We start from the raw sequence: 11933 nt of genomic DNA on the forward strand, positions 1-11933 counted from the left end.
AAAAAGTCATAGATCTGTCCTTATGAAGCATGCTCTGTTCAGATTAGGGTTGTTAATACTTTAGAATTCAAAGCTTTAAACGTTATCAGAACATTTTGAATTTGTTACAAGAGTTATAAGAAATGTGCTTGTGAAGTACGGATGCTGTTTATGCAGTAGTAACTAGACCGTGTCAGTTTTTTTTTTTTTATATAATCCTCAGTGTTTATTCATAGTCTGTTCTATGTACACATTAGCATTGATCGTAATGGATGTAGTCCTATACATTTAATATTGCAGTCATTTATTTAAAACTTTATTGAAGTACTTCTCACTATGGGCTACCTGAGTGGTCGCTAACATTCCTACATTTTTCAAAATTTAAACGTGTTTTAATCTTAAATTTAAAACGTTTAGGAAGTTAAACATGACACCCCCATTTCAGATTGCATTTACTGTACTAATATATTCTTTGTTAATTTTAGGCATGAACAGCTTCCTGATTTTTGCACGAAGGACAGACATCCGCATGGTTTCTTTGGACATTCCGTACTTTGCCGATGTTGTTCTTGCGATCAATGAATCTTTGAAAAATACCATTGCCATTGCTGTGGATCCTAAAGGAGGTAAGAAACCAAACTCAGAAGCTGTCTGGTAAAGAATGTACTTGTTCAAGTCACCTTATTGAACCAGGTCTTGATCAAATGACTAGAACTTTTTGACTAACATATAAAGAAAAGGGAAATGAGAGTATTTACAGTCTTTCTTTGCTACCCTACAGGGAAGGTGTACTGGTCAGACAGTACGTTGAAAAAAATAAGCAGATCCAACCTGAATGGAACAGAGTATGAAGATATTATCACAACTGGTAAGGCAGAATTGTTTTTAGTTTTTTAATTAAAGGTTATGTATGTATGTATGTATGTATGTGTAGCTACAGTACATGTGTGTTAGTCTAGCTAGATGCAGATATTGTATTATTATAAATCTCTGAGTATCTCCAAGGTGGTTTGCAGAATCACAGGTATCTTGTGGTCCTATCTCAGGTTTAATGACGACGGATGGACTGGCGGTGGATGCTGTGGGCCGTAAGATTTACTGGACTGACACTGGGACCAACCGGATTGAAGTCGCCAATTTGGATGGATCAATGAGAAAAGTTCTTATTTGGCAAAATCTGGACAGCCCGAGGGCCATTGCACTCTACCATGAAATGGGGTACGAGTTGACTCTGTCTGTCACACCCTGGCCCTTTCCTCTTCTTTAACGCCTGCTCGTTTTTGACTTGTTAAGTGTGTGTTTACTCAGGTTTTACTCTTAATCCTTCAGATATATGTTCTGGACTGACTGGGGAGAGCATGCAAAGCTGGAACGTTCTGGAATGGACGGAACAGGCCGCGTGGTACTCATCAGTAACAACCTGGGCTGGCCCAATGGACTGGCCATAGACAAGGCAGGGTCCCAGTTACTGTGGGCTGATGCTCATACTGAGGTATGTGTCAGGCTTTTACTGAATTCATAAGCTTACACCCTTTAATTGTGTTTTTAGAAGTTTTGAATGTCTCACAGGACAAATAAATGGCTTTAAACTTCCTTTGCTAAGTTTTCTAAAGCCAGCATTTCCCTGATTTGCTTCTCATAGCGTATCGAGGCAGCTGACCTGAACGGTGCCAACCGTCGAACTCTGGTCTCCCCGGTTCAGCACCCCTACGGACTGACCCTACTTGGCCCACACATCTACTGGACAGACTGGCAGACCCGCAGCATCCAGAGAACAGACAAGAACACGGGCGGCAGCAGCATCACTGTGCGTGGAAACCTGCCTGGCCTCATGGACATTCAGGCTGTGGACCGGGACAAGCCCCTGGGTGGGTGCTAAAACCAATTGCTGGGAGCTTCAGCTGTAAGGGTGGCAACACTGCCCTCTAGTGCGAGCAGGCAGGGATGGCCAACTGCATTTTGTGTTCCCCTGTTCAAAAAAGATTAATGTTTTAAAGACTGTTTGTTTTTTATTTTTTTACCTATATAACTAGTAGTGTACATTTACAGATTGCTACTGTAGTTCGTGTCCCTGTGAGTAAAATATTGTTTTAGGTTTGTTTCAGGAATCTGGTCCTGGCTTCGGATCCTGGCAGGCAATTGTTTGCTGCTGTTTATGTTTGATACCACAACAAAGGGGTGCTGTTGTTGGCTCAATGATCAATGGAGCAGAAAATGAAACACTTTGTCACAATGAGCTCTCGGTGTATGCCAGGCAAAGTGCCAGCCTTCTGAGGGCCGGCCAAAACTGGCATCAAAGGACTATTCCCGTCCAGGCTTGTCTTCTGATCTGGCCCTAATGATTCAGCATCCATTCCTATCCAGCGCTTATATAATTCAATAGGCCATTTTTTCAAACCTTGTGGTAACAAAAAAATATATATAGATTAAGAGGAACCTGGATCGCAATGCTAGATTTGGCCGGCCCCACTTTTTAAATACAAGCCAAGAAATCCTTCTCTTGTTTCTGTGTTTGCACTATTTTACTGCAACAGTTTGCTTCCAGTTATTTTATAAGAGCAGTTGGCAGAGCCAGCAGACTTGGAACGCAGCTGGAACGCCAAGTCATTGGATATGTCTTCTACCTTGCCTGTAGGCTTTAATAAGTGTGGTGTGAGAAACGGAGGCTGCAGCCATCTGTGCCTCCCCAATCCCAGCAGCCTCTCCTGCTCGTGCCCCACGGGGATCCAGCTGAAGAGCGATGGGCGGACATGTGACGACTCCCCCGAGACATACCTGCTCTTCTCTAGCCGTGGCAGCATCCGCCGCATCTCCCTGGACACCAACGACCACACTGACGTCTACGTGCCGGTGCCTGAGCTCAACAACGTCATCTCACTGGACTACGACAGCGTGGACGGCAAGGTCTACTACACAGACGTGTATCTCGACGTCATCAGGTACAACCTGGACTGGCTTTATCCTTGGAAACCCCTGAACTGAAATGATCAGCTTGTATAACCATTTAATAATTCCAATTTAACTAGAAACGCTAATGGGTGTTAATAGTCAGTGAGTGAATGATGTTGTGTTGTCGCCCCCCCCCCCCCCACACATGAATTTTCAAATCAATCCAGTAGGTCATTCACAAGTTTAAGAGCCACAAGCTTTGATAGACACAAGCACCCATACAAGAAAATATATAAAAAAATAAAAATAAAAAAAAACAATACAGAATCTTCAGTACCAAATGGCAGAGACATTCATTTTAAACCCTTAGTCAGGGACACGGGCTTGTTTTATGATCTAAGAATAATAACGGCTTGATTCGGTGACCTTGCATACCAGCAAACGGCTCGGTGTGTTAACTGCTTGTCTGACCCCAGGCGCGCCAACCTGAATGGAAGTACCTTGGAGACTGTGATTGGCCACGGCCTGAAAACGACGGACGGGCTGGCGGTGGACTGGGTGGCTCGGAATCTATACTGGACAGACACAGGCAGGAACACCATCGAGGTAGCCCGGCTGGACGGCTCCAATCGCAAAGTGCTCATTAACAACAGTCTGGACGAGCCCAGGGCCATCGCTGTGTTCCCAAGGAAGGGGTAAGAACAGTTGCAGTATTGCAGTTTGAACTATCGTTTGAGGATATTGTTAGTATAGTGTTCATATGGTATTCTAATTGCCCTAATTACTCATGTAAATTACACACATAACCCAATTAGGAAGGCAGCTTTATTACTTTTGCTCCAACGGCTGTTGATGAATATATTTTCATCCTTTCAGGTATCTATTCTGGACTGACTGGGGTCACATTGCTAAGATTGAGAGGTCACACCTGGATGGTTCTGAGCGCAAGGTCCTCATCAATACTGACCTGGGCTGGCCCAATGGATTGACTCTAGACTACGACACCCGAAGGTATGATTTGCTGGAGAAAATATCAGTACAGTTTTGGATGCAGTCCCATTATGTGGCTGCAGGTGGCAGTGCAGAAAGTACAGATTACTGTTGCAATCTCGCAAGTAAAAATCAAAATAAAATACTAATCATTTTATTTATTTATTTTATTTCCAAAAAAAAAAAAACGCCTTGTATTACATCGAGCAAATTCAAACAAAACATTGTCATTGTAAACATTGTATAATTGAGATTTGATATAAAAGGTATTTGACGGGAAAACTGAAGGATTCGGGAGCCATTCTAACACCTGTGATTCCTTCAGTTCATGTTGCAGTCCTGTCTGCTGCCCATCTGAATTGGCAGACAGAACATGTCTTGTTGTACGGTATGAGAGATTTATAATAACCCTCTATTGCAGGATCTACTGGGTCGATGCACACTTAGACCGGATAGAGAGTTCTGATCTCAATGGAAAACTGCGCCAGATCTTAGTCAGCCCTGTCTCCCACCCCTTCGCCCTCACACAGGTAGGCAAACAACAGAAATGTGTTTGATTTTTTTTCTTCAGTTTTTCACCATTTTAAGCCCGCTTCACAAATCACATACCACTCCCCTATTCCTTTCATCTCTGACCCTTATTTTTTTTCCTTTTTCTTTTCTCTCTCTTTTTATTTATTTTTGTACTCAACCGGAGACAATGTCTTCAAAACTAACCATTCTCTCCCACCTCTCGCAGCAAGACCGATGGATTTATTGGACTGACTGGCAGACAAAGTCTATTCAGCGAGTAGACAAGTACACAGGAAGGAGCAAGGAGACCATTCTTGCCAATGTTGAGGGACTCATGGACATTATTGTAGTGTCACCACAGCGGCAGACTGGTAAGGAAAGGCTCATTTCTCCCTGAGGAACAAACTGGGCCGGGTTTCCAACTGTCCATTTTGTCCACTCTACCATATCTGTAAATAATCTGTCTTTCTATATTGCTGTTCTATTGCTCATGCTGGCCAGTAAAACCCAGAAAGGATCTTGTTTTTTCAATGAAAGCGTCACCAGCCATCTGTCTTAAGCAGCCACACGTTTCCCTGTATATCAAAAATGTTAGAACGTTTAGAAAACCTAGTTTATTCAAAGTTCTTTCTGTTAAGAGACAGCTGTATTCAGTGTAAGCTTTGTAGCCATCTTTGCAGCAACAATTGTTGCTAAATATATATGTACTTTTATTTCCTTAGGTACCAACTTCTGCGGAGTTAATAATGGAGGTTGCACTCACCTTTGCTTTGCCAGAACCACAGATTTTGTTTGTGCCTGTCCGGACGAAAGTGATGGAAAACCTTGTTCCACAAGTAAGTATATCAATAAATCAGCGCTCCAAAAAGTGAACACTGTCATTTACAGGAAAGAGACGTGTGGTGCACAGGTTTAGCTTTAAATTATTATACATTATACTATGGTGCGGCTTCTATATATTCACAAAACTATCCTTTTTTTTTTCTTCTCATACATTGTGCATTTCTCTTTCAGTTCCAGGTTATGTACCGCCAGCTCCTGACACTTCTACAACAAGTGCTACTCAGCCTGATAAATATCACAAGAACCCTGGTGTCTCCACAGAGAAACCCACACCACCTGTCCATACACCTGGAAAAAAGTATGTTTTCACAATTAAAAACATGAGCTGTTTTGGATGCGTGTTTATACAGTATGTGAACGATGCAGACAGTGCTTGGCTGCCTTCCGATCCACATCCTTGCAACCAAGACTAAACTCTGTTTAACTGTTTGTGTGTGGTGGTGTTCTGATTTTTGGTTTGTTTTTCTTCTAGTTGCTCTGTACATGGTGCAGGTCTTGCAAACTGTAACACTGAGCGGGGTGATGGTCCAGTCCCCTCTGATGGTAAGCTGGAACGGCTAATCTGCTCTTTAACATTTATCAATATTTAAGTTAATGTCTTTATTTATTTGTATGTGGTTTCTCTACCATCTGCAATGGGAATCAAACATCTTACACGTGGTCCTCTGAAATATGAATTTCATACATGTATTTTGGTATTTTGCTTTTACAGATGTATGTACTGTATGTCTCCTTGGCAAGCAATGTATAACCAATCATAATGTGTTTCTGTAGAAAGTTCGCACATGAGTTACATCATTGGGGGAGTCCTAACCGTGCTGGCCTTCCTCGTTCTTATTGCTGCCTTTATCATATACAGGTATTTTTTTTTTTAAGTTATTACAAACAATAACTTATTTTGAATATAAAAAGACCTTGTCCAGAGTAGAAGGGGAATTCTTGTTCAAGTTACAAAGCCACTATAATGTATATTGTAGCTGTTTGGGCTGCTGATAGCCTGTGCCCATCTTGGGACACTTTATACAAGATTAAGGAGGGCCTGTTTAAGATACAATACTGTCTATTTTACCATCTGTCTGTTATTGTAAATACTATTGTTGGGCTTGTATTGGGAACTTTACTGTATTTGTGTATGGACTTTGTTATTACATCCAACACTTTATTATTACATCCCACAAAAAGCTTTTCCAGAGCAGAACTGCTTTTTTTTACTAACTTTCTAAGTAATACTTTTAAAGATAGTGATTCATTTATCACAGTTATCATTACAACTTTGCTGTAGAGTTTTACAGTATGCAGTCCTGTTAAATTATATGGTTATGGTCTCCTTCTTTCAGGCACAAAAAGTCAAAGTTTGCAGATCCAGGAGTGAGCAACCTGACTTACAGTAACCCATCATACCGCACCTCCACGCAAGAGGTGAAAATAGAAACGGTGCAGAAGCCACCTATTTATAACCAGCTACGATGTAAGAAAGAGGTAAAGCACACACATTTTTAATGCACTCCTATTCTTAATGGTTGAGAAGTAAGCCCTTGAGCCCCCTTGCTTAAAATCTCTTTAATTGTATCGACAGCACAAGTCTAACCATTTACACTGTTTTACACTGATGACAGTGTTATATAAACATTATTATTTATAGGTGTTTTAAACATACGGATATGGAATTGAATTGTGTAGTCTGCAGTCTAAGTTGTATAGTTTTCCTGTGCATTTGATATCAGAAACAAGTCATTGATTATTCTAGCAAGCCTGGACCCAGGCGTAGCAGAGTAGACGGACCGTATGTCTGTTTTGTCTTTGTGATTACCCCAGGTTCACAGTGACATGCTGCTGTTGCATCATCCACAGTGATTGCTCATGACTTCCTTTCTCCACCACAGCTCCCTGACCCTAACGGGTCCCTTTCACCTTTTCTCTTTTGACCTCTCTTCCACGTTCCTACCCCAGGTACTCCAGTGGCATGATTGAATGAGACCACCCCCCCCCCCCCCCCCCCCCCCCCCAATACAAAGAACTAACAGTCTTTTAATTTAGTATAAACACTGGGGAATGTAATGCAGTTATTCTTACTCCTCTATTGTTTTGTTCTAGCAAATGTCTTTTTTCAGCATGGAGATCCCAAAAGGTTGTGCATGAAATTACTAAACGCCCACTCTCCTGTTCCTCTGTATTGTTTTGCTGACTAATGTTCTGTATCACTGATGGAATGCCTAGCCTGCTACACTTTTTTTTTTTTTTTAACCAGATTTACAATTGCATTGCCTTTCATTTGCAAAAGTTCAATGTTTTGGGTTCTGTTAACGACTAGGAGTCCTATTCACTCATATGTTCTTTAATAATGTTTTGATTGATTAAATGCAGAGAGATATTCACAAAACTGTTCTACTGTTTCTGGCTGCTTTTCTGACAGTCTGGAACAGTTTCATGAAAACCAAACTTTACACATACAAAACCTTGAAGAAACCTTCTTTAAATAACTTAAATAAATACAGTTAAAGGTATGTGGGCCTCCCAAGGCTATATTTATATGTCATATACTTTACTCTGAATGTTTGTTTTTTTTTTGCCACGTAGATCAAGAGAGACAAAGAGGAGCCATACAATACACATACAAATAGTCTTATAATTAGGTGCTGTTCAAATTTTTTTCAACTTGTAATGGTCCATATGCTGAGGTTGACTGTATATCAAACTGGTTTTGTTTTCCTGCACATTTTGAATTGCTGAGTTGATGCCACTTCCCAGTGTTGAGTCCCTGCTTTGCTGTTTTCCCCCTCAGACCGGCATTGACAACAGTTACACCAAGGAGAAGATCAAGATCGTGGAGGGAATCTGCCTGCTGTCCAGCGACGAGCTGTACTGGGAGGACCTGAAGCAGATGAAGCCCTCGCGGGGTGGGATCCTGCGGGACCACGTCTGCATGAAGACGGACACGGTGTCCCTGCAGGCCAGCAGCAGCGGCTCGCTGGACGATGCAGAGATGGAGCAGCTGCTGCAGGAGGAGCAGCAATCTGAGTGCAGCAGCGTCCACACCACCACGGCGACCACGCCCGAGCGACACAGCTCTCTGCCAGATACAGGCTGGGAGATCCAGTGCAAGCCCTCCACTGAGAGCGAGGTCTGATTCACCCTCCCGCCAGCAGGCCTCAGATTCCTCCTGCTTTTTATATTTCACCACAAACTGCATCCGGCTTCAGTTACTTTAGTCCTGCGACTGCTGCCTCAGATAGAGACTGAGAGAACTGGGTGGGGAAGACAAAATAATAAGACTGAATGAATAAATAAGTAACTATCTGGAAACCATTAGATTTTTTAACAAAAATACATTATCGGACTGCTTTTGTGGGTCATTTTAATTGTGGACTTTTTTTTGCGGGGGTGGGGAGGATTCACTAAACTAATAACTCTAATACGCCACTCAAAATATATTGGAAGATTTGTTGTTTTATTTATATATATTTTTTTTTATTTAATTTTATTTGGAGTGGTTTGTAAACATACTAGGCCTCCTAAACAAAAATCCAGCGAGAGACTTGGAATTAAAACAAAACAAAAAAAAACAACAAACAAACAAAAAAAACAGCCCAAAGAGGCATTTTATGTGTGTGTGTGTGTGTGTGTGTGTGTGTGTGTGTGTGTGTGTGTGTGTGTGTGTGTCTGTGCCAAAAGAGCTTGACTTTTTATATCCAGTCAAGGTCCACTCCCTTTGGTTTGCATTTCCCTGTAGTTTTCACAAAGGGCGTCAGCTGAATAGCACAGATACTGCCTCATCCGTTAGAGGGCTGTTAGATGTTGCAGAATCAGCCAAAGAGTACATCAACAAATAATTTAAATAAATAATATTTCTGGGGAAGAAATCAGCCCACATGTGAAGGGGGTGGTTTGAGAGAAAAAGGCCTGCTTTCACTGTCAAGATATTCCATATGCATAATTTAATTATCATTAAAGACAAATGCTTAGCAACTTTATTTTTCCTTTTGAGGAAAACACCAACATCTGTTCCATGTTTTATGTGGCATTCTGTTCTAAACCATCAAAACGAATATTGCTGATGTTCTTTGTGTTGTATGGTTCAACAATGTTACTATCTGTATCCAGCCTTTTGTGTAGATTGTATGCATCACAAAATATATTGCGCCTGAAGGCCTAGATATTACCATAGTAACAACTTTCTTGGGCAACTGGGTATAATTATTTATAACATGTTGTCTCTGTGGTACAAATGAGCAGTGTGTATGAAGTGTTTAAAAAATAAAACCAGAAAGAACAATCCCAAATGATGATTAACCCAAAATGTAAAACTGTGTTTTTGTTTTCTGAATATGCAGATTACTGTTGGAAATGTGTCATACTGCAGCTTAATTTGTAGACATTTATGAAAATGCCTTTTGAAAAGTTGTTTGAAGTGCCACCTCTCTATTAACAAAACAAAGGCCTGCGTAGCATTGTCTAAAAAGATTGCTTGTGATTTATAACACAAAGAAAGCACCATTCAAGTAACTTCAAAAGTCAAATATCACTTTAACAGAAGCATTACACACCAAGGTTGACATATGTTCAACTTAAGAATCTTATTTGACAATGGAAATATTTGTATTGTATTATTACAATGCTTGTGGAGACTTGTTCAAACATTTGTCTACTTGGATTTCATTTTGTATTTGGTATGTACTGGGGTTATCCTACATAGTTAATAACTGCCTGGTATCTTTTTTTAAATTTGTGCGCCTTTATTGGTAGCTAATTAACTGAATAACAATAACATTTCTTACCACTATCAGGCAGCATGTTGGTTAATATTCTATTCTGTGATAGCGCTAAAAATGTGCCCTACTTTTTATAATTCAGATTAAGCATTACTTCCAGGCGAGCAGTACAGAATTGAGATATGACATCTGTATTTGTTGAAAAATATATCTCTGTAAGCACTGATTTATTGTATAAAGAAATCTGTTTTTTGTACTTTGCAATTTTTTCCCCCCGTTGTTTTGAATTTATTAACTTTACTCACACTGGAAAAGAAAAATGATTGCTGGGTTTGTTTAACCACTGTGTCTATTCAGAACATTATAAATATTAGGGATGTGCCAGTTCTTTAATACAAAGTATTATTTTGATTTACAAATTATGGCTTCTAGTCAATTATAACTGTTGTAAAGTGAACTAAAAATGTATATATCATTTATTTATAATTTTGTATTTTTTTTTTTTTATAAATAACATTTCACCTCTCCATGCAGGATGAGTCCTTTTTAATGTATTTTTTTATTATTTCAGAAAGGGTGGTATCATGCATGACTGTATAAATCTGTGTATAAATAATACACTCATTGAGGGATTAAGTCGCTGATTCCAATTTTAATATTCTTCCCTGCGTAACCTGTATGATCTGATTTAGATTTGCATTAAATTTAAATTCAGATAGTCTTCCTGGTTGTGGTTTATAATATATACACTGCACCCTCGCACCCTCTCTCTCTCTCTCTCTCTCTCTCTCTCTCTGTGACATATAAAAGCAGAATCTACCTATTATTTTGATTGGTTTGCAGGTGCCAGAGCCAGCCACATATTCTACTTTATTAAATATGGTAATGAACTTCATTGACAGTTATCTTTAATATCTACAGCTATGGACAAAAGTTTAGCATCACCTAGATTTTTTGTTTTTAATAGAAAATAAAAAACAAAAAAACTATATGAACATACTTTAGATATTTTATTTAACATCATGTAATTCACACAGTATTTCATGTTAGATTTCAAAATGTCACATTTTTTAATTTGTCCGTTTTTCATTAAGTATATGGAAAAGCACAAAGCGGTATGTAATTCAATATGTTAACGTAACGTTATTGAGTAGGTTTCATTCAACACTATGAAGCAAAATTAGTTAATTCTATAGGGTGATGCATACCTTTGGCCATAGATAGTGTTCACCCCACTGGAGTTATACAACAAGCCTGGGTTATCACAATGGTGATCACTAGTTAAATAAAGAAACCACAAGCTTTGGTTTTAAGCAAGTGAGACTCAAGTACTTGCACTAGTGGCTTCACTCAAGAGTCTTCTTGAGCTGAAGCCCCTGAATAAAATGAAGAGTTTGCTAGACAGCTCTTTGTGTTTGTTTGTTTTAAAGAGGAAGCTACATATTTTGATGGATTTATTTATTTTTTTAATTTAGATTTGAAATACATAGTCACACAAGGCATTCGTTGCTTTTCATAATGCAGTTTTAAAAGAATGTAATTAAATTAAATTATTTTAATGGAATGTGCAAGACATACAAGATTAGCACTGGTATAAAAACAAAGAACAAGTATGAACAAATCCTAGCAGCAATATTTATCTTTCATGCACTCTGGTGTCAGCTACATATGGCCTTGAGTCATATAAGCAAACATCTTCTAGACCTGCATTTGAAGGAACAATTCATATTGTCTCCATGTTCATAACAATTTCTTTAATGTGTGCTCAATATCAATCTCTACTGTTGTTCCATGCTTTGATCTCTATTTGTCCTACTAAAAGAAAAAATGGCCAATAAGGATGTCTTTTGGAATAGTTAGTACACCTGGTAAATTATCTAGAAATACTAAAAGAAACTTTGTAAATTCAATGACAAATGTTTCAACACGAGAATTATTTGTTAACACCCACCAAAAAGGATATTAAACAGGTAAGAAATTAAATATTTTGAAAAAATAAGGTAATCTTGA

At 39.3% G+C, this 11933-nt stretch overlaps 1 protein-coding gene across 3 annotated transcripts in view; it reads left to right on the top strand.

The window, feature by feature from the left end:
* The window catches only part of LOC117434572 (low-density lipoprotein receptor-related protein 4-like), a 78839-nt gene extending 68652 nt beyond the window's left edge, over positions 1–10187 (top strand). The window contains exons 23-39 of one of the 3 annotated variants that reach the window (XM_059003271.1): positions 465–605; positions 761–847; positions 1026–1197; positions 1309–1471; positions 1622–1847; positions 2615–2918; positions 3345–3563; positions 3745–3879; positions 4280–4388; positions 4598–4742; positions 5094–5207; positions 5386–5512; positions 5687–5757; positions 5989–6073; positions 6552–6693; positions 7098–7164; positions 7997–8102. In XM_059003271.1, coding sequence (XP_058859254.1) covers positions 465–605; positions 761–847; positions 1026–1197; positions 1309–1471; positions 1622–1847; positions 2615–2918; positions 3345–3563; positions 3745–3879; positions 4280–4388; positions 4598–4742; positions 5094–5207; positions 5386–5512; positions 5687–5757; positions 5989–6073; positions 6552–6693; positions 7098–7139 — 2282 coding nt within the window. In that variant the 3' untranslated portion in view covers positions 7140–7164; positions 7997–8102. Of the gene's footprint in view, positions 1–464; positions 606–760; positions 848–1025; positions 1198–1308; positions 1472–1621; positions 1848–2614; positions 2919–3344; positions 3564–3744; positions 3880–4279; positions 4389–4597; positions 4743–5093; positions 5208–5385; positions 5513–5686; positions 5758–5988; positions 6074–6551; positions 6694–7097; positions 7165–7996 lie in introns of all 3 variants that reach the window. The other 2 variants (XM_034057146.3, XM_034057147.3) reach the window with 2 other exon arrangements.
* Positions 10188–11933: the final 1746 nt, after the last annotated feature.

This window comes from Acipenser ruthenus, chromosome 28 (assembly GCF_902713425.1).
Source record: "Acipenser ruthenus chromosome 28, fAciRut3.2 maternal haplotype, whole genome shotgun sequence".
NCBI lineage: Eukaryota > Metazoa > Chordata > Actinopteri > Acipenseriformes > Acipenseridae > Acipenser > Acipenser ruthenus.